General features: G+C 37.6%; 1 protein-coding gene across 1 annotated transcript in view; it reads right to left on the minus strand.

Annotated features, from left to right (window-relative positions):
- MYO3B (myosin IIIB) overlaps positions 1 to 16,400 on the minus strand; it is a 498,102-nt gene extending 481,702 nt beyond the window's left edge. The window contains exon 1 of the mRNA XM_050751472.1: positions 16,369 to 16,400. Coding sequence (XP_050607429.1) covers positions 16,369 to 16,397 — 29 coding nt within the window. The 5' untranslated portion in view covers positions 16,398 to 16,400. The remainder of the gene's footprint in view (positions 1 to 16,368) is intronic.
- Positions 16,401 to 21,276: the final 4,876 nt, after the last annotated feature.

Genomic DNA, 21,276 nt, shown 5'->3' on the forward strand with positions numbered 1-21,276 from the left:
AGCAGGAAAATGCGTCTAGGTTCATTCACTTATACATTCAATAAGAATTTATTAAGAACTTTTTACATGTATTACTCAACACTAGGCTTTTTTTTTTTTTTTTTTTTTTTTTTTTTGAGACAGGCTCTCACTCTGTCACCCAGGCTGTAGTGCAGTGGTGTGATCATGGCCCACTGTAGCCTCAACCTCCTGGGCTCAAACAATCATCCTATCTCAGCCTCCCAAGTATTAATAGCTGGGACCACAAGCGTGTGCTACCACACCCAGCTAATTTTTTTAGTGGGGTAGAGAGTAAAGACAGGGTCTTCCCATGTTGCCCACGCTAATCTCAAACTCCTGGGCTAAAGCGATCCTCCTGACTCAGCTTCCCAAAGTGCTGGGATTACAGACATAAGCCACTACACCTGGCCAATACTAGGCTCTTAAAAGGAAGTAGGAGAAATAATCAGGCTCTATTCTAAAACAAGGAACATTTCCAAAACCATGCTCTAGGAGTTGCGTATCAGGGGGAATGACCCTAAACAGCACATTAAATGACACTTCAGAAAGAAGAGTAAAGCTGATATCCATCAACTGTGGCTGCCCCTAACACTCAGAAACCCACAAATCTGAGGGAAAAATTAACAACTCTCAGAAAAACAAATATTTCCTGTTAAAATCACTGAACATCAAGGTAGAGAAATATTTTTTTAGGTATATGTGTGATGGTTAATATTTAGTGTCGACTTGCTTGGATTAAAAGATCCGAATTATTGTTCCTCGTGAAACGGGAGAGTTCCCTGACCCCTCTCGCAGGACATGCTACAGGGGTGTGGCTTGACTCTTTGGCTGTGTGCCTGCTCAAACTCCTTATGGGATGGGGAGCACATAGACAGGCAGGTGCAGGATCTGGGGTGAGCATCTTGGGGGCTCCTGACCCAAGTTAGCATCTAGAGGTGGGTACCCAAGACTCCGAAAGCCCAAGCGGGCTTGTGTTATAGTGCACTCTTTTAGCATTGCCATCTGCAGATGGCTTAAGTGTTAACCAGCTCAGTGCCCTCGGTACCCAGGACCTTGTCCAGCAACCAGGAAGAATCAGGTTGCACAGACTTGAGGGTGGTGAATGTGGGGATTTTATTGAGTGGTGGAGGTGGCTCTCAGTGGGATGGATGGGGAGCTGGAAAGGGGATGGGGTGGGAAGATGATCTTCCCCTGAAGCTTGGCTGTCCAGCGGCAGATCTCTTCTCCAACTGCCCCCAGCTGAATTCCTCTTGGTGTTCAGATGCTCCTTTTCTTCTCTCTGCTGTGCCATTCTGCCGTTCTTCTGTTTGTCTCATCTTCTGTGGAGCCTGGGGTTTGAGGTTTATATGGGTACAGGATAGGAGGGCATGGCATGCCAAAAGGCAGCTTTTGGGCATGAAAAGACAATGCCTCTTCCCATTAGGGCCATGGGTTTCCATGCCTGTGGGTGGGGTCTTTGCTAGGGAACTGCCCTCTTCTACCTAGTATTTCCCTGTCTCCTGTCCATATCACTGGATGTGCCTGTGAGGGTGTTGCCAAAGGAGATTAACATTTGAGTTAGTGGACTGGGAGAGGCAGACTCACCCTCAATCTAGGTGGGACCATCTAATCAGGTGCCAGAGCGGCTAGGATAAAGCAAGCAGAAGAACATGGAAGGACTGGACTTGCTGAGTCTTCTGGACTTCATTTTTCTCCTGTGCTGGATGCTTCCTGCCCTCAAACATCAGACTCCAAGTTCTTCAGGTTTTGGACTCTTGGACTTAGACCAGTGGTTTGCCAGGGACTCTCAGGCTGTTGGCCACAGACTGAAGGCTGCACTGTCGGCCTCCCTACTTTTGAGGTTTTGGGACTTGGACTGCTCTACCACTGACTTCCTTGCTCCTCAACTTGCAGATGACTTTACCTTGTCATGTGAGTCAGTTCTCCTTAATATGCTCCCTTTCATATATACATATATCCTATTAGTTCTGTGCCTCTAGAGAACCCTAATGCAATAGGATACATGCACACACACACAGCCCCCAAACCAAATAAAAGCAAATAAAACACAAGCTCAGGTTTCTCTCCAATTAACATTCAAAACCAGAAAAATATGTAAACCATGTATATGAAAAAGCTCTTTTTTTTTTTTTTTCTTGAGACAAGGTCTTACTCTGTTGTCCAGGCAGGAGTGCAATGACACAATCATGGCTCACTGCAGCCTCAACCTCCCAGGCTCAAGCAATCCTCCCACCTCAGCCTCTGGAGTAGATGGGACCACAGGTGCACACTAACACACCTGGGTGAATTTTTTTTTTTTTTTGGTAAAGACAGGGTCTTCCTAACAGCCCAGGCTGGTCTTGAACTCCTGGGCTCAAGTGATCCTCCCACCCTGGCCTTTCAAAGTGATGAGATTACAGGCATGAGCCACCATGCCCAGAATGTACAAAGTTCCGAAGGGAAAAAAAGTGTGAGTGAATATTTTTATATTCAGCCAAACTGTTGTTGAAGTATAAAGACAACAACAGACACTTTCAGACATGCAACAGCTTGAGTCCTTCCTGAAAAAGTCACATGATTCCAAAATCCAGCTAACCAAGAGATAAATGTGAAGCCCTAGTAAAAAGTCTAATAAGAACTGAACCCATTTATCCTTAGAAATAAAGCTAATCAACAGTGTGAAGTATGTTTACAAAAGGGAAATGTTATACATTTCAAAAATAAAAGTGAATAATCAAATTAAACAGAGAAAAATAAGGGTGAAATTTCCTCACTTTTCTTTATATTTTAGATGCTAAATTAAGAAACTGAGATTTAAATATCCTCTTTAAAATTAAGGTAACCAAGCAAAAAGACAGTATTAATAAGGAGAAAATACGTATGTTAATTTTCTCATGAATTTCAGTAAGTAGGCAATAGATAATTGATAAATTGATAAATGGATGCTAAAACCACATAAAGTTATCAAATCTCTAAAAGACCTAAAAATAGACTATAAGTCTTTGACATAACAAAAAAAGCACACTTACTCATATGAACACACATACAAACATCAAACAACAAAAAGACAATCCGTGGAGTAAGAGAGGACGAGCGAAGGTGGTGGTGAGCCAGACATTAAAAACAGAGGTAAATATCTATTCTATCAATAAACATAAGATTCTTAAATAAGGTCAAAACATAGAAAAAACAGATCTATAGATATCCACATCTAAAACAAGCTGTTCAGTCTATCTATGACTCAGAAACTTTAAAAGTAAAAAAAAAAAAAAAAAAAAAGTCAAAGATAAACCAGGTAAATGGTAACAAAACCAAAGAGTCATAATATTAATATCAGAAAACAGTAAAGTTAAAAACTATCAAAGAACATAAGGGGTTATTTTACATTCAACAATAGTAATTGAGCAATTACTAGGCACCAGATACTATTCCATACACTGTTAGAATGGGCAGAGTTTAAACCAATAATAAGCTTATAGAGGTCATAAATCCTTCAGTATCAAACACAATGTGTCAAAATTCATAAAAGCATAAACTTATAGAAGAAATCAACAAAACACAATAATAGTAAAAGACATTGTCAGCTATGACAGAACAAGGTGACAATAAGAAATATATGATACAATAAAAAGATTAACCCATTAGATGCACATCAATAAGTGCGTATTTAACATAAAATTTATTTTCAAGCACTAATGGGATATTTTAATTTTAAAAATACATTCAGCCACAAAGTAAAGCCTCAATACATTCCAAGAAAATGAAATTTGAACAATCTTCCCTGACCACACTACAATAAAACTAAATATTAATAATGAAAAGAAGAAACCTAGCCACCTGAAAATATTAAAATTCTTGTAGGTCTTGATATAAAACAAAAAGTTAAAACTGAAATTACAGAGTATATACAAATAAAAATATTGAAGATACTATTAAGCAAAAAACTTAAGAAACTGGGCTGAAAACAAAATCTTACAGAATTAAACATTTTACCAAGCAAATTATAATTTAAAAGAATTTTTTAAAATATTCTATTCAAAAAGGTAGAAATAGATAAATAAAATAAGCATAAGGAAAGTAGAAAAAAAATAAAAGCAGAAATTGATGAGTTAGAAAACAGAAAAACAGTAGAATATATAATTAAATTAAAGGTGTAGTTCTCTGGGGACAAAACAGTAAAATAGATAAAATAGATTAATCAAAAGAGAAAAACACAAATAAAAATAGAAAAGAAAAAGATGCATAAGAAATTTAAAAATTTTGACTTTGAAAATCACTAAATTATAAATATTTTTGTGATTATAAATAATTATAAAATGAATGCTTAGATAAATATAAATAACAAAAATTGAACCCAAAGGAAATAGAAAACTTAAGAAGACATAATAATGGAAGAAATTCAGAATATTAAAAAAAAAGAGCTAGCCCTCAAAAAGCCACAGGCTCAGATAGTTTTAACAATAAATTCTTCCAGACCTTCAAAGAACAGATAATTCCAATGCTATTTATGTTTTCCAGGTCATGAAGAAAAAGATAATTCCAATGCTATTTATGTTTTCCAGGTCATGAAGAAAGAAAAAAAGCTTCAAATCACTTAGAGTAAGATAACAAAATATTCCTACCAAAACATGATAAAAGTAGCACAGAAAAATAAAACTACAATCAACCTCATTTAAGAATACCTGTATAAAAATGCTAAATTAAAAATCAGCCAATAGGAGAATCTTGGGTTAGAGGCAGAGCAAGATGACCAAATAGAAGCTTCCACTGATAGTCCTCCCTATAGGAACACCAAACTGAAAAACTATCCACACAAAAAAGCACCTTCATAAGAACCTAAAATCAGATGAGTGATCGCAATACCTGGTTTTAACTTCATATTACTGAAAGAGGCACTGAAGAGGGTAGGAAAGACAATCTTGAATTGCTGATGCCACCCTTCCCCCAGTCTCCCAGCGGCAGCCATGTGGCACACATAGATAGTCTGTGCACTTGCAGGAGGGAGAGCACAGTGATTGGGGAACTTTGCATTGGAACGCGGTGCTGCCCTGTCACAGTAGAAAGTAACACCAGGCAGAACTCAGCCAGCACCCACAGAGGAAGCACTTAGAACAACCTAGCCAGGGGGAAATTGTACCTCCCAGTGACAGGAACTTGAGTTCTGGCAAGCCTCACCACCATGAACTAAATTGCTCTGGGGTTCTAAAGAAATCTGAAAAGTAGTCTAGGCCACAAAGACTGCAATTCCTGGGCAAGTCCTGACGCTGTACTGGGCTCAAAGTCAGTGGACTTGGTGGGTATGCAACTTAGTAACACAACAGCCAGTGCCAAGGAGTGTTTGTGCCACCCCTCTTCCAACCCCAGGCAGTGCAGCTCACAGCTCCAGAAGAGACTCTTTCCTTCTGCTTGAGGAGAGGAGAAGGAAGAGTAAAGAGGACTTTGTCTTGCAACGTGGATACCAGCTCAGCCACAGTAGGACAGGGCACCAGGAAGAGTCCTGAGGTCCTATCTCCTCTATGACATTTCTAGACACACCCTGGGCCAGAAGGAAACCTGCTGCCCTAAAGGGAAGGACCCAGTCCTGACAGGATTCATCACTTGCTAATAAGATCACTTGGGCCCTGAATATCCAGCGGTGGTATCCAGGCAGTATTTGCAGCGGGCCTTGGGTAAGATTCAAAGACATGCTGGCCTCAGGTGTGATCTACCTAACTGTGGTAGCAATGGGGAGGGACTCCTGCTTGAGAAAAGGAGAGAAAAGAGTAAAGGAGACTTTGTCTTGCAGCTTAGGCAGCAGCTCAGCCACAGTAGGGTAGAGCACTAAGTGGGCTCTTGGGGTCCTCAGTTCTAGGCCTTGGCTCTTGGATGGCATTTCCGGACCTGCTCTGGGCCAGGGGTGGGGGAAGCCTACTACCCTGAAGGGAGAGTCCCAGGCCTGGCAGCATTCATCATAAGCTGACTGAGGAGCATTTGGGCCTTGAATGAACATTGGCTGTAGTCAGGCAGTCTTGCTGTGGCCTGGATGGTGGCCACAGGGAGACTCCTCTGCTATGGAAAGGGGAGGGAAGAGTCGGAAGGACTTTGTTTTGTGGCTTGGGTGCCAGCTCAGCCTCAGTATAATAGAGCACCAGGTACATCCCTAAGGTTTCTGACTCAGCCCCTGGCTTCCAGACAGCATCACTGAGCCCACGTAGGACCAGGGGAAACTGCTGCCCTAAAGGGGAGAACACAAGCCTAGCCAGCTTCATCACCTGCTGACTGTAGAGCCCTAGGGACTTGAGTGAATGTAGGCAGTAGCCAGGCAGTGGTTACTGCCGGCCTCGGGCAAGACCCAGAACTGTGCTGGCTTCAGGTCTGACTCCGCATAGTCCCAGTGGTGGTGGCCACAGGGGTACTTGTGTCACCCCTCTCGCAGCTTTAGGCAGCTCAGCAAAGAGAGAGAGAGAGAGACTCTGTTTGGGAGAAAGTAAGGGAAGAGAACAAGAATCTCTACCTGGTATTCCAGAGAATTCTTCCAGATCTTATCTAAGACCACCATGGTGGTACCTATATGAGTCTGCAAGAACCACAATGTTACCAGGCTTGGGGTGTCCCCTGATGCAGATATCGCTGCTGTGACCAAAAACTTAGATCACAACACTCATGTCCCTTTGAATACCTGGAAAGCCTTCCTAAAACGACAAGTACAAACAAGCCCAGATTGTGAAGAACACAATAAATACCCAACTCTTTAATGCCTAGCCAAGAAACATCCACAAATGTCTAGACCATCCAGGAAAACATGACCTAACCAAACAAACTAAATAAGGTACCAGCGACCAATCCTGGGGAGACAGAGATATCTGACCCTTCAGACAGAGAATTTAAAATAGCTGCTTTGAGGAAACTCAGCAAAATCCAAGATAACACAGAGAAGGAATTCAGAATTCTATCAGATAAATTTAATAGAGATTGAAATAATTGAAAACAATCAAGCAGACACTCTGTCATGAAAAATTCAATTGACATGCTGAAGAATGCATCAGAGTCTCAACAGCAGAATTGATCAAGCAGAAGAAAGAATTAGTGAGCTTGAAGACAGGCTATTTGAAAATATAGTCAGAGTAGACAAAAGAAAAATACATAATAAAAAAAGAACGCACACCTATAAGATCTAGAAAGTAGCCTCAAAAGGGCAAATCTAAGAGTTATTGGCCTTAAAGAGAAGATAGAAAGAGAGAAAGGGGTAGAATGTTTATTCAAAGGGATAGTAACAGAGAACTTCCTAAACCTAGAGGAAGATATCAATATTCAAGTATAAGAAGATTATAGAAGACCAAGCCAATTTAACCCAAAGAAAACCACCTTAAGACATTTAGTAATCAAACTGCAAAAGGTGAAAAATAAATAAAAGATCCTACAAGCAGCAGGAGAAATGAAACAAATTACATACAAAGGAGCTCCAGTCATCTGACAGCAGACTCCTCAGTAGAAACTTTACTGAAGAGGAGAGAGTGACATGGCATATTTAAATTGCTGAAGGAAAAAAACTTTTATCCTAGAATAGTATATCCATCCAAAATATCCTTCAAACAGGAAGGAAAAATAAAGACTTTCCCAGACGAACAAAAGCTGAGGGATTTGATCAGCACCAGACCTGACCTACAAGAAGTGCTAAAGAGAGTTCTTCAATCTGAAAAAAAGGATGTCAAAAAGAATAAATTATTTGAAGGTACAAAACTCACTGGTAATAGTAAGCACACAGAAAAACACAGAATATTATGACACTAATTGTGGTATATAAACTACACATATCTTGAGTAGAAAGACTAAAAGATGAACTGATCAAAAATAACTACAGCAACTTTTTAAGACATAGACAGTACAATAAGATGTAAACAGCCAAAAAAGCAAGGAGATGAAGTTAAAGAGTTAATTTCTCTTTGCTTGTTTGCTTATGAAATCACTGTTATCATTAGTTTATTAATAAAATAATGGATTATAAGATATTATTTGCAAGCCTCATGGTAACTTCAAATAAAAAAAATAACAGATACACAAAAAATAGAAAGCAAGTAATCAAAACATACCACCAGAGAAAATCACCTTCACTAAAAAGAAAAAAAGGAAAGAAAGAAGAGATAACCACAAAAACAATCAGAAAGTGTAACAAATGACAAAATGGCAGAATTAAGTCCTTATCAATAATATTGAATATAAATGAACTAAACTCTCCAATCGAAGGACAGAGTGGCTGAACAGATTTTTTTTAATGACCTAATGATCTGTTGCCTACAAGAAACTTACTTCACTTATCAAGGCACACATAGACTGAAAATAAACTACTTTGGGCTTCTATTTGGATGAAAAAAAGGTATTCTATGCAAACGGAAGCCAAAAAAGAACAGAAGTAGCTATACTTACATTAGACAAAATAGTTTTCAAGACAAAAACTATACAAAGAGACAAATAAGGTCATTATATAATGGCAAAGGGGTTCATTCAGGAAAAGGATATAACAAACGTAAATATATGCACCTAACACTGAAGCATTCTGATATGCAAAGTAAATTTTAGAACTAAAGAGAGGCTCCAATAAATCAATAGCTAGAGACTTCAATACCTCACTTTAAGCATCGAACAGATCATCCAGACAGAAAATCAACAAAGAAACATTGGACTTTATCTGCATTACAGATCAAATGGGCCTAATAGATAGTTACAGAACATTTCATACAATGGCTGCAGAATACACATTTTCCCCAGAACATGTATCATTCCCGAGGATAGATCGTATGTTATGCCACCAAATTAGTCTTAAAAAATTCAAAATAATTGAAATTATATCAAATACCTTCTCCAACCATGATGGATTAAAACTAGAAATCAGTACCAATAGGAATTTTGGAAACTGTACAAACACATGGAAATTAAACAATATGTTCCTGAATGACCAGTGGGTCAATGAAGAAATTAAGAAGGAAACTTAAAAGTGTACTGTAGCAAATGATAACAGAAACACTACACACCAAAACCTATGGGATACAGTGAAAGCAGTGCTAAGAGGAATGGTTATAGCTACAAGTGCCTACATCAAAAAAAGTAGAAAAACTTCAAATAAACAACTTAATGATGCATCTTAAAGAACTAGAAAAATGGCTGGGCACAGTGGCTCACACCTGTAATCCCAGCACTTTGGGACAAGGCAGGCAGGTCACTTGAGGTCAAGAGTTCGAGACCAGCCTGCCCAACGTGGTGAAACCCTGTCTTTACTAAAATACAAAAATTAGCCAGGTATGCTGGCACACACCTGTAATCCAAGCTACTCAGGAAGCTGAGGCAGGAGAATCGCTTGAACCCAAGAGGCAGAGGTTGCAGTGAGCCAAGATTGTGCCACTGCACTACAGACTGGGAGACAGAGCAAGACTCCATCTCAAAAAACAAACAAACAAACAAAAAAACTAGAAAAGCAAGAGCAAACCAAAACCAAAATTACTAGAAGAAATGAAATAATAAAGTTCAGAGTAGAAATAAAATTGAAATGAAGAAAACAATACCAAAGTAAAGGAAACAAAAAGTTTGTTTTTTGAAAAGATACATAAAATTGACAAACCTTTAGCCAGACTTAAAAAAAAAAAAAAGACAACTCAAATAAAATCAGAGATGAAAAGGAGACATTACAACTGATACCACAGAAATCCAAATGATCATTAGTGACTACTATGAGTAACTATATATCAATAAATTGGAAAGATCTAGAATGGATAGGTTCCTAGACATATACAACCTACCAAGATTGAACCATGAAGAAATCAAAAACCTAAATAGACCAATAACAAGTAATGAGATCAAAGTCATAAAAAAAGTCTCCCAACAAAGAAAATCCTGGAAGCTGATGGCTTCACTGCTGAATTTTACCAAACATTTAAAGAAGAACTAATGCCGAACCTACTTAAGCTATTCTGAAAAATAGAGGAGGAGGGAATACTTTCAAACTTATTTTATGAGGCTGGTGTTAACCTGATACCAAAACCTGACAAAGACATATCAAAAAAAAGGAAACTACAGGCTAATATTCCTAATGAACATAGAAGCAAAACTCTTCAACAAAATACTAGCAAACCAAATTCAACAATACATTAAAAAGATTATTCCTCCTGACCAAGTGGGATTTATTCCAGGATGTGACACATCATATCAACAGAATGAAGGACAAAAATCATATGATCATTTCAGTTCACTCCAAAAAAGCATTTGATAAAACTCAACATCCCTTCTTGATAAAAACCCTTAAAAACCCAGGTATAGAAGGAACATACCTCAATACAATAAAAGTTGCATATGACAGACCCACATACTGAACGGGGAAACATTGAAAGCCTTTCCACTAATATCTGGTATATGACAAGGATGCCCACTTTCACCACTGTTACTCAACGTAGTCCTGGAAGTCCTCACTAGAGCAATCAGACAAGAGAAATAAAAGGCATCCAAATTGGAAAGGAAGAAGTCAATTAGCCTTGTCTGTAGATGATATGATCTTATATTTGGAAAAACCGAAACTCTATTAAAAAAATTGGAATTCAGTAAAGTTTCAGGATACAAAATCAACATATAAAAATCGGTAGCATTTCTATAAGCCAATAGCAAACAATTGGAAAAAAAAATCAAGAAAGTAATCCCATTTGCAATAGCTACAAATAAAATACCTAGGAATTAACCCAAAAAAATGAAAGATCTCTACAACGAAAACTATAAAATATTGATGAAAGAAATTGAACAGGACACACAAGAAAAGGGAAAGATAGTCCATGTTCATAGTTTGAAAGAATCAATATTGTTAAAATGTCCATACTACCCCAAGCAATCTACAGATTCAATGCATTCCTTATCAAAATACCAATGTCATTCTTCACATAAATAGAAAAAACATCCTAAAATATATATGGAGCCACAAAAGACCCAGAATAGCCAAAGCTATCCTGAACAAAACAAACAAAACTAGAAGAATCACTTTACCTAACTTCAAATTATACTACAGAGCTATAGTAACCAAAACAGCATGGCAGTGGCATAATAATAGATATATAGACCAATAGGACAGAATAGAGAACCCAGAAACAAATCAATGCATTTACAGTGAACTCATATTTGACAAAGCTGCCACAAACATACATTGAGGAAAGGACAGGCTCCTCAATAAACGGTGCTGGGAAAATTGGTTATCCATATGCAAATGAATGAAATAAAATCTAAATGGATTAAAGACTTAAATCTAAGACCTCAAACTATGAAACTACTCAAAGAAAATAATGGAGAAATTCTCCAGGACATTGGGCTGGGCAATGATTTCTTGAGTGATACGCTACAGGCACAGGCAGCCACAGCAAACATGGACAAATGGGATCACATCAAGTTTAAAAGCTTCTAACAGCAAAGGAAACAATAAAGTGAGGAGACGACCCACAGAATGAGAGAAAATAGCTGCAAACTATCCATCTGACAAGGTATTAATAACCAGAATATATAAGGAGATCAAACAACTCTATAAGAAAAATCTAATCTGATTTTAAAATGAACAAATGATCTAAGTAGACATTTCTCAAAAATGGCAAATAGGTTTATGAAAAGGTGCTCAAAATCAATAATCAGAGAAATGTGAATCAAAATTACAATCAGATGTCATCTCACCCCAGTTAAAATGGCTTTTATCCAAAAAAATAGGCAATAACAAATGACTGGCAAGAATATGGAGAAAAGTAAATCCTTGTACACTGTTGGTGGGAATATAAATTAATACAATCACTATGGAGAACAGTATGGAGGTTCTTCAAAAAACTAAAAACAAAACTACCATATGATTCAGTAATCCCACTGCTAGGTATACCCCAAAGGAAAAGTTATCAGTATACTGAAGAACTATCTGCACTCCCATGTTTATTGTAGCACTGTTCACAATACCCAAGATTTGGAAACAACCTAAGTGTCCATCAACAGATAAATGGATAAAGAAAATCAGGTTATATATACAATGGAATATTATTCAGCCATAAAAAGAATGAGATCCTGTCATTTCCAACAACATGGATGGAACTGGAGGTAATTATGTCAGGTGAAATAAGCCCGGCATGAAAAGACAAACTTTGCATGCTCTCACTTACTTGTGAAAGCTAAATATTAAAATAATTGAACTCATGGAGACAGAGTAGAAGGATAGTTACCGGAGGCTAGGAAGGTAGTGGTGGTGGGGAGTAGGGATGGTTAATGGGTACAAAAAAATTGAATATGATCTAGTATTTGATAGCACAATGGGATGACTACAATCAACACTAATTTATTGTACATTTAAAAATAACTAAAAGCATAATTAGGTTGTTTGTAATACAAAGAAATGATAAATACTTGAGGTGGATACGCCATTTACCCTGATGTGATTATTATGCATTATATGCCTGTATCAAAATCTCATGTACCCCATAAATATATACACCTACTATGTACCCACAAAAACTTAAAATTAAAAACAAACAAACATAAAACCACAGAAAAAAAATCAACGATTAGAATTTAGTGAAGATAATGCAACATTAGGGAATATATTACTATGATTTTCCCATTAATATATCAAAGTATAAAACACCATTAAAAATGGAAATCCAAAATTAATTTGGTAAATTTTGATATCCATTGTAATTTTTAGACCATTAGAAAAATTCAAATGGGTTAATTCCTTCCTAGCATTTAAACAGCACAGAAACATCTCTCTCAAACCAAAAGACAACATCTTAGTTAATCGTGGATTTCTACAACCATTGCTAATAAAAATCAAGAAAAAAGACAAGTATCTCTCACAAACACTATATAATTTTTCATTGTTTTTGAAGTATTAGCCACTGCAATTAGATTAAAAAAAAAAAAAGAATAGAAATAAACACTGGGAAGATAGTGAAAATAAAATAGTGGAATGATTTATTCCTGGAAAATCAAAGTTTAACAATGAAAAAAATTAAGTTGATTTATTGAGGAGTATAAAATTAGTATATAGAAATCAAGCAATTTCAAAATATATTTTTCTATATGTTAAAACTAATCAGCCAGAAAGGAAATACCATTTTAATAGGAATTAAAGAGAATAAAATGCCCAAAGATAAACCAAACGAGAGCAGAGCAGAATACACAAAAGTAAAATCTTAAAATCAATGGATTAAATGAAAAGAGACAAAAAAAATGCAAAACCATATACCTTATGCTTGGATAGAAAAATCTTACTGTGAAGATGTCAATTCTTCCTAAATTTAGTCTGAAAGTAAATGTTATAATTTTTTTTTTTTTTTTTTTTTTTTTTTTTTTGAGACAGAGTCTCACTCTGTCACCCGGGCTGGAGTGCAATGGCGTGATCTCAGCTCATCACAACCTCTGCCTCCCAGGTTCAAGCAATTTTCTTGCCTAAGCCTCCCAAGTAACTGGGATTACAGGTGCATGCCACCACACCCAGCTAATTTTTTTGTATTTTAGCAGAGACAGGGTTTCGCTGTTTTGCCCAGGCTGGTCTCAAACTCCTGAGCTCAGGCAATCCACCCACCTTGGCCTCCCAAAGTCCTAGGATTACAGGTGTTAGCCACTGCGTCCAGCCATTTTAAGTTTTTTTTAAGAATTTGACAAGATGATGTTAAACTTCATTAGAAAATTAAACACATGAGGGCTGGGCACAGTGGCTTACACCTGTAATCCCCGCACTTTGGGAGGCCGAGGCAGACAAATCACTTGAGGTCAAGAGTTTGACCAGCCAGGCCAACATGGTGAAACCTCGTCTCTACTAAAAACAGAAAAATTAGCCAGGCGTGGTGCAGGTGCCTGTAATCCCAGCTACTCAGGAGGCTGAGGCAGGAGAATAACTTAAACCTGGGAGGCGTAGGTTACAGAGAGCTGAGATCATGCCACTGCGCTCCACTTTGGGCAATGGAGTGAAACTCAGTCTCAAAAAAAAAGAAAAAAAGAAAACCACGTAACATGAAAATTTTGCAAAAGAATAATTAGTGAACATAATTTGACCAGACACTAAAACATGTTATACTGCTATAGTAATTAAAACATTATGCCACAGGGGTAGAAATAAGTAGTCAGATCTTTAGAACCCAAAAGTAGACTCAAATACACAAATAGGGTTTATGATAAAAATCACATTTCAAATCAATAGGCAAAAGATGGACTAAATAATACTGTTCAATAAATAATGCTGGCTTAACTTGCTGGCTATTTAGAAAAAAAGTTAAGCCAGATTGCTACCTCATTCCTTTCTCCAAAATAGAGTATGGTGGCTCAAAATTTTTTTTAAAAAAAAATAGGTAAATACATTGTAGTCTTGGTGTAGGCAAGGAATATTTTCAAGTAGAATAGAAAACTCACAAGCCCTAAGAAAAAAATTGATAAACATAATTGCATACAAGGAAAAAAGTCTCTACAACCAAGAGAATTGTTTTAAGTACTAATATTTTTCCAAAAAATACCTAGAAAAGAAGGTTTTCATCAGGAGCTAGTTTTCTTATTATATCAAGAGTATATACAATAAACAAGAAAAAGACTTAAAAAATTCAAATGTATAAAAGATGCTAAATCTCACTAAACGGCAAATCAAAATAATGAGATACCATTTGTCTCCTCTCATACTGTCAAGATTTTAAAAAGTTTGATAATAGTGTTAAGAGAAATAAGCATTCTGAGACAACATGAAAGTGTAAACAATCTTTTTGAGAAATTATTAGTCAAAATCTACCAAATGCCCATACCCTTTGTCTCTGTAATTCTACTGGTAGGCATTCACTTTACATATGTAATCAAAAAAGCATACTTAGATTCATATTAACAGAATATAAAAGAAAAACCATTTGATCATCTTGATCGATGCAGAAAAAGCATTTGAAAAAAATTCAACATGTATTCAAAATTTAAAAACAAACAACAAAAAAACTCTCAATAGAGTAGAAATTGAAAGGAACGTCATCTGATACGGGAATCTAGGAAAAACCTAAAGTTAACACCACACTTAATGGTGAAAATCTAAATGCTTTCACCTTAAGATCAGAAACAAGCCAAGGATATCTGCTCTCATCATTTATTTTGAATACTGTGGTGAAGCCAGAATAATAAGTCAAGCAAAAGAAAATTTAAAAATCCAGATTAAAGGGGAAGAAGTAAAATAGGCTTAATTTGAAGATTACATGATTATCTATTTAAAAATCTGATGGAATTTATAAAAGCATTACTAGAACTAGTGAGTTTATCAAAATTACAGGATACAAACAAGGTCAATATTTTAAATTCAACTGTATTTCTACATACTAGAAAGGAAAATTTTCAACAGTGCTAAAACAATTGTATAGCAATATGCAAAAAGGAAAAAAGAATCTTTATCCTTACACCACATATAAAAATTAACTTTAATCATTAAACAGATGTAAGAGCTAAAACTCCATTAAACTTGTAGTAGACAGACATACAAGATTGTTCACTACAGTATTATTTTCAACAGAAAACCAGATACAACCTAGAGGCCCATCATCATGGAGAGATTATCTAATAAATCATAATAGTTACATAAAATTAAATACAATCTAGCCACATGTAACCACTAAAAAGAAAAAAGGTAAATTTTGTGCCAACTAATACGGAAAGAATGCCAAATATGCAATTAAGATTTGTTTTAAAAGTGTTGAGTAGTATATAGGGAGGACAACTTTTGTGTAAATAAAAAGAATATTTGCATTTCTAGTCATTTTGTGTATATGTGTGTGTATGTATCTATGTATGTGTATATCCTTATATATATATATTTTTTTTCCAGAAAGCTACACAGGAAACTCTTAAACTTTGGGGAGAGGTACTAAAAATCAGAGAGCTTGGAAAAGAGAGAAATTAATATGCTTTTAAAAATTATTATACATTTTTAGTCATGGTTTTTGCTAGTGCATATGTTATTCTATTTTTAAAAATAAATCTTTTTAAAAAAAACATATAAGAGATCTCTACAGAGGAGACTATTATTGACCCAGATGCGTGCTGAAGTCATGGGAGAGCAGAAACCATATGAAACAGAAGCTCATCCTGAGAAGAAAAATAAAACGGAGAAGCAGGAAACTGAAAGAACCATGCTTGAGAGAGTGAGACAGAGAGGATTAGTGAGTGGGTTCACTATGAATTCTACACTTTGGCCCTCTGAAGCCTGCTAAGCTTTGCTGTCTGTCCTTGTATCCCATGAAATTTCCTACTGCATTCTTCTAAGCAGCCCCTCTTTTCAAGAGCTGATTTGAGTTTCTCGTGAGCTAGTTTTAGTTCCTTAACAACCCCAAATGGGCCTAGTCTGATCCCTTGTTGAATACCCTGAATTAGTCCCTAAGGGAGGTACAGCCTTACCTTGTTGAAAGTAAAGCCCTCTGCAGCATACACCCTGTGAATGTCTGCAGTTAGTCAAGCCTAGCGAGCATGACTTAAATAGAAACTTGCCCAGCAACATTTTATACTCATTAGAAAATTCATGATGAAGATCTCCATTGCTCAGTATGCTATTCAGAGTATTTTTTTCTAGATGTTATAGTATGGTATATATGAATAACAAATCATAGAAGAATGCTTTCAAATCTCGAGAATAGATTTTAGAAAGAAGAAATCAGAAACCTGAACTGGGAAATGTCAGAGGAAGTCTGTACAAATATTAAATATAACACCCAGAGATACACAGAATAAGGAAACACATACCATACAAGCGTGAGCAAATTAGAGAATAATTCCAAACCAACACATAAGCAAGTGCATAAAAGTTGTTGTTAGTCCGTTTTCTGCCGCTATGACAGAATATTACAGACTGCATCCTTTATAAACAATAGAAGTTTATTTGGCTCATGGTTCTGGAGGCTGGGATGTCCAAGATCAAGGGGCCACATCTGGTGAGGGCCTTCTTGCTGCATCGTAACATGGTGGAAGGTCTCACATAATAAGACAGAGCAAGAGAGTGAGAGCTCAAGAGAGAGAAAAAGGAGACTGAACTTACCCTTTTACTAGGAGCCGTCTCCCACAGTAACTGCATTAATCCATTCATAAGGGCAGAGCCCTCATGACCCAGTTACCTCTTAAAGGTCTCATTTCTTCCCACAATGGCAATTAAATTTCAACATGATCTTTGGAGGGGACATTCAAACCATAGCAATGGTAAAGACGTAAGAGTAGGAACTGGCTTCTTCACGAACCACTGCTAGCTAGGGCCTGTTCAAGTATAACTCAAATGTCTTCTCTTCTAGGAGGCTTTTCCTAATTTTCCCGCTAGAACTGACCTTTCCTTTATGGTTCCACTGATTATGTACTCTTTTCTTTTCTTTTTTTAAATTTAATTTTATTGTAATTAAGTTCCAGGACCCATGTGCAGGACGTGCAGGTTTGTTACATAGGTAAACATGTGCTATGGTGGGTTGGCTGCACCTAGTAAGCCCCGCATGCATTAGCTATTTATCCTGATGCTCCAGGGGGAGACTCAGGACTGGCATTTGACAGAGCTTGGTAGAGGAATCCAGTGATCACTAGGTTGATCTCTAAATTCCCTTCTCTAACGTTCTATGGATTTTAAACCTTTAACATATGAAACTATTGAGAGGAAGAAAAGAATCGTGGCATAATGGAATTTATCTACTATTGTTTACATTGTTATGTCACCAGATTCACAAACCTGTCATGATATTGCAGTCACTAAGGAACAATACATACCTATAGCTCTTACAAATGATTAACTAAATATCAGATTTTTCATTGCCCCACCAAAGCATGAGGAAATTTATCTTAGCTTTAGCTGCCTTAAACCTCTCTTGAGTGAAAAACATTAAAAATATCTGCAAATTACTGATGACTAATGCCCTTCAATTTGGCCTCAAGCTGAGAAATTCTGTGCAGAAATAAAGTGGTTTATAATCCCACAGGTCCATTCTATTATAAACTGCAGGTGGCAAATCAAGTGACTATGAACTATGCCGTGTGTGTGTGTGTGCGTGCACGCGAATGTGTGTAAAAAGCAATACTCAAGAGGGTATTTCTTCTACTCCTTCAATAGAAATTTAACCACCCACACAAAAGGCAGATGCTAACTGAGAGGACCCAGGAATCTGGGTGATGTCAGACAGTGGCCCAAAGCCAGAGTGGCTGTCATCCCCCTCGACTGCCCACCAGCCAGGGCAGCTGCATCTGCCCTTTGCAGAAAAGCAATCTAAAGCAAGCACAGAAGGAAGCTGGAAGGAAAATAACTGCAACTCACATCGATGACCTATTTTCTGAATCCGGCTTATGAGAGATTGGATTCTCATTCCTCCAAAAACCAGAACACTTCAAGCCAAGAAAATGGTGTCTTTGATGACTAGAATGTATGACACATCATTACCAAAGGACTTTCTTTTGACCTAGGTTCCAAGAGGTGTTAGCCTCAGATGACTATTTTGGGAGGAGCTGATAAATCCACTAAATCCTTGGGGACTTTGCTTCACTATTAGGCAAGATTAAGATGATGCTAATTGGTAGTGAGCCTGATCTAGTGTCTCCTACCAGGACACGGAGCAGAATCAAAACCATTCTCACAGATCCGTTTGCATGTCATTTAACAGTTCCAATGTGATATTCCCCCAACCTTTTAAAGTTCCTTCATTCCAGATTAAATTCCTTCATTCCAAATGCTGCACAATCAAAACTAATCATCTTTTTGTGAGCAAAGGGCACAAAGCATGTAGTCAAGGTCACTTTTCTAAACTGCAGATAAACCCAGGGGAAACACCATCAGTTTCTGATCTGAATTACCAAGAAATAAAACAGCAACTATTCAACAGCATTCAGTAGCGTGCCCTGGGCTATATGCAGAACAGTAGGTTAAGATGAAAGAGGGGGGCCGGGCATGGTGGCTCATGCCTGTAATCCCAGTAGTTTGGGAGGCCAAGGCATGTGGATCACCTGAGGTACATGGATCACCTGAGGTCAGGAGTTCGAGACCAGCCTGGCCAACATGGGGAAACTTCATCTCTACTAAAAATACAAAAATTAGCAGGATATGGCTAATTTTTAAATTAATTACAGGTGGCGTGCACCTGTAATCCCAGCTACTGTGAGCTGCTGAGGCAGGAGAATTGTTTGAACCTGGGAGACAGGTTGCAGTGAGTAGAGATCGTGCCACTGCACTCCAGGCTGGGCAACAGAGTAAGACTCCATCTCAAAAAAAAAAAAAATAAATAGAGGAGAGAAGGGAAGTGAGAAACAGGAAGGTAGGGTCCCCAGAAAGCTTCTTTTCTGGCCAGCTAACATGACACATAGGCCCATGTGAAATAGCTGAAGACTGCAAAGCAGCAGGCAGCAAGAGCTAAATAACACTGGATAAGCTATATCCATCAATTCTGAGGAGGAGTCAGTTCAACCCAGGACCAAGACTTGAGTGGGAATGCTTCCTGGAGCAGATAAATCTAGGTACAGTTTTGAATGAAGAAGTGAAAAGGATTAGTGTAGATGAGGCAGGAGAGAAATCCAGAGCCAAGAAACAGCACACAGAGAATGCAAATATGAAGAAGGTGATTTAAAGGACAGCCATCTTACTCTCACTAGTCAATAATGGCCTTTGTGTTTCCATTTACTGTCATAAGAATCTTCAGAATGGGGATAATGTGTTCTATCTTCCTGTATTTCCTACAGTATTTGCACATAATAATTGCTACTCCTACAGTTGGACTGAACTTATCCCATTTACTTGCAGAATAAATTAATGAATAAATGAACAGGTTATTAAAATGAACAGGTTATTTAAAAGATCAGCCTGGTTCCAGTAGAAGAATTATAAAAATAATCAACAGATGAAGTTAAATTTGTATACAAGAGTCAGTCGAGGGCAGAGTTTTCAGGCAGCCTGAGGATTGGAATTTTACCTCAAAAGTGACAGGGTGCCACACCAGGCTTTTAAACAGTGGAGTCACATAGGAAATTTTCTTTGAGAAAGATTGCCTTGGCAGATTTTTGCAGGAAAAGGCAAATCAGAAGGCCAGCGGGATTCCATTGCAACAAGGAGTTAAAGGCTATACAGTCTGGAAGGTGACCGACAGCCTGCCCAGGCCCAAGCGAAAAAAAATACCAGATGCCCCAGCAGAGGAGGACTGGCTAGACTGTCTTTACCAGGGATTTGCCCCAGGCCTTTTCGGTCGCTGTGCCCCAGTAATTTATCCTAATTTCCTTCCCCACAGCCCCGCCTCTCCACCTCAACCCTGACAGTACTTATTAGCTCAAAATGGACCATCTGAAGCAAGGGACAGGCTCTTGCGAATGAACCGAGGGCCTGGTCTGCTCCAGATAAGTGTTTCCTCTAAGAAAGGAATTATAATGCATTCCTAGTGTGAGTGCAGCAGCAATAGCCTGACAGCCATTTGCATAATTTCTCTTCGGTAACAGACTTCAAAAATAACAATAGGCAGACTAGATTAGAATCCATTAATTTTAAATTTGCCTGAGCTGCTATCTTTAATGAAGCTAAAGTACCATAAAGATTTTAAATCTATTAACTCTGTGGTGTATTATTTGTTCTCTCCAATGAGACATTTTGGGGAATGGACATTTAATTTGTGTTACTATAGAATCACCACCTTATTCTGGGATGTCCACTTGGTTTGAATGTACTGATAAGGTTGGAAGGCAGCTTATTTAGAAAGTTCATCCAAGAGTGGCAGAAAAATGCTAATTAATGTCAAGAATAAAATACACACACACATCAAGTCAGGAATGACTCAAGATTGCAGAAGTGACCAGCCTGGGTACCACAGCAAAACTCTGTCTCTACAAAACATAAATAAATTACCCGAGCATGATGGCACATGCCTGCAGTCCCAGCTACTTGGCAGGCTGAGGTGGGAGGATCATTTGAGCCCTGGAGTTCGTGTCTGCAGTGAGCCATGATCACAGCACTGCACTCTTGCCTGGGGGACAAAGTGAGACCCCACCTCAAAAATAAAAATTTAAGAAGAACCCAGAAGCCGAAGAATCTCATAGACTACTTTTGCAAGTGCTAAAACCACTACACAGCAACAGGAGGACAGGAACCATGCCTATCAGTTCCACCATGATATCTCCCATGCCTAACATGGGGCCTGGCATGTGGCTACATAATGTTGAAAGAAATGACCTACCGGATAAATGAATGAATGGGATTTCTTTACATAACAAAGGCAATTAATATACCTAAGAAATAAATGCATAAGATTTATTTTTCCAGAGAACTAAAAGCGCAATAATTTCATGATCACGTTCATTCATAAGCATATG

The sequence above is a fragment of the Macaca thibetana genome, chromosome 12 (genome assembly GCF_024542745.1).
Source record: "Macaca thibetana thibetana isolate TM-01 chromosome 12, ASM2454274v1, whole genome shotgun sequence".
Lineage (NCBI taxonomy): Eukaryota > Metazoa > Chordata > Mammalia > Primates > Cercopithecidae > Macaca > Macaca thibetana.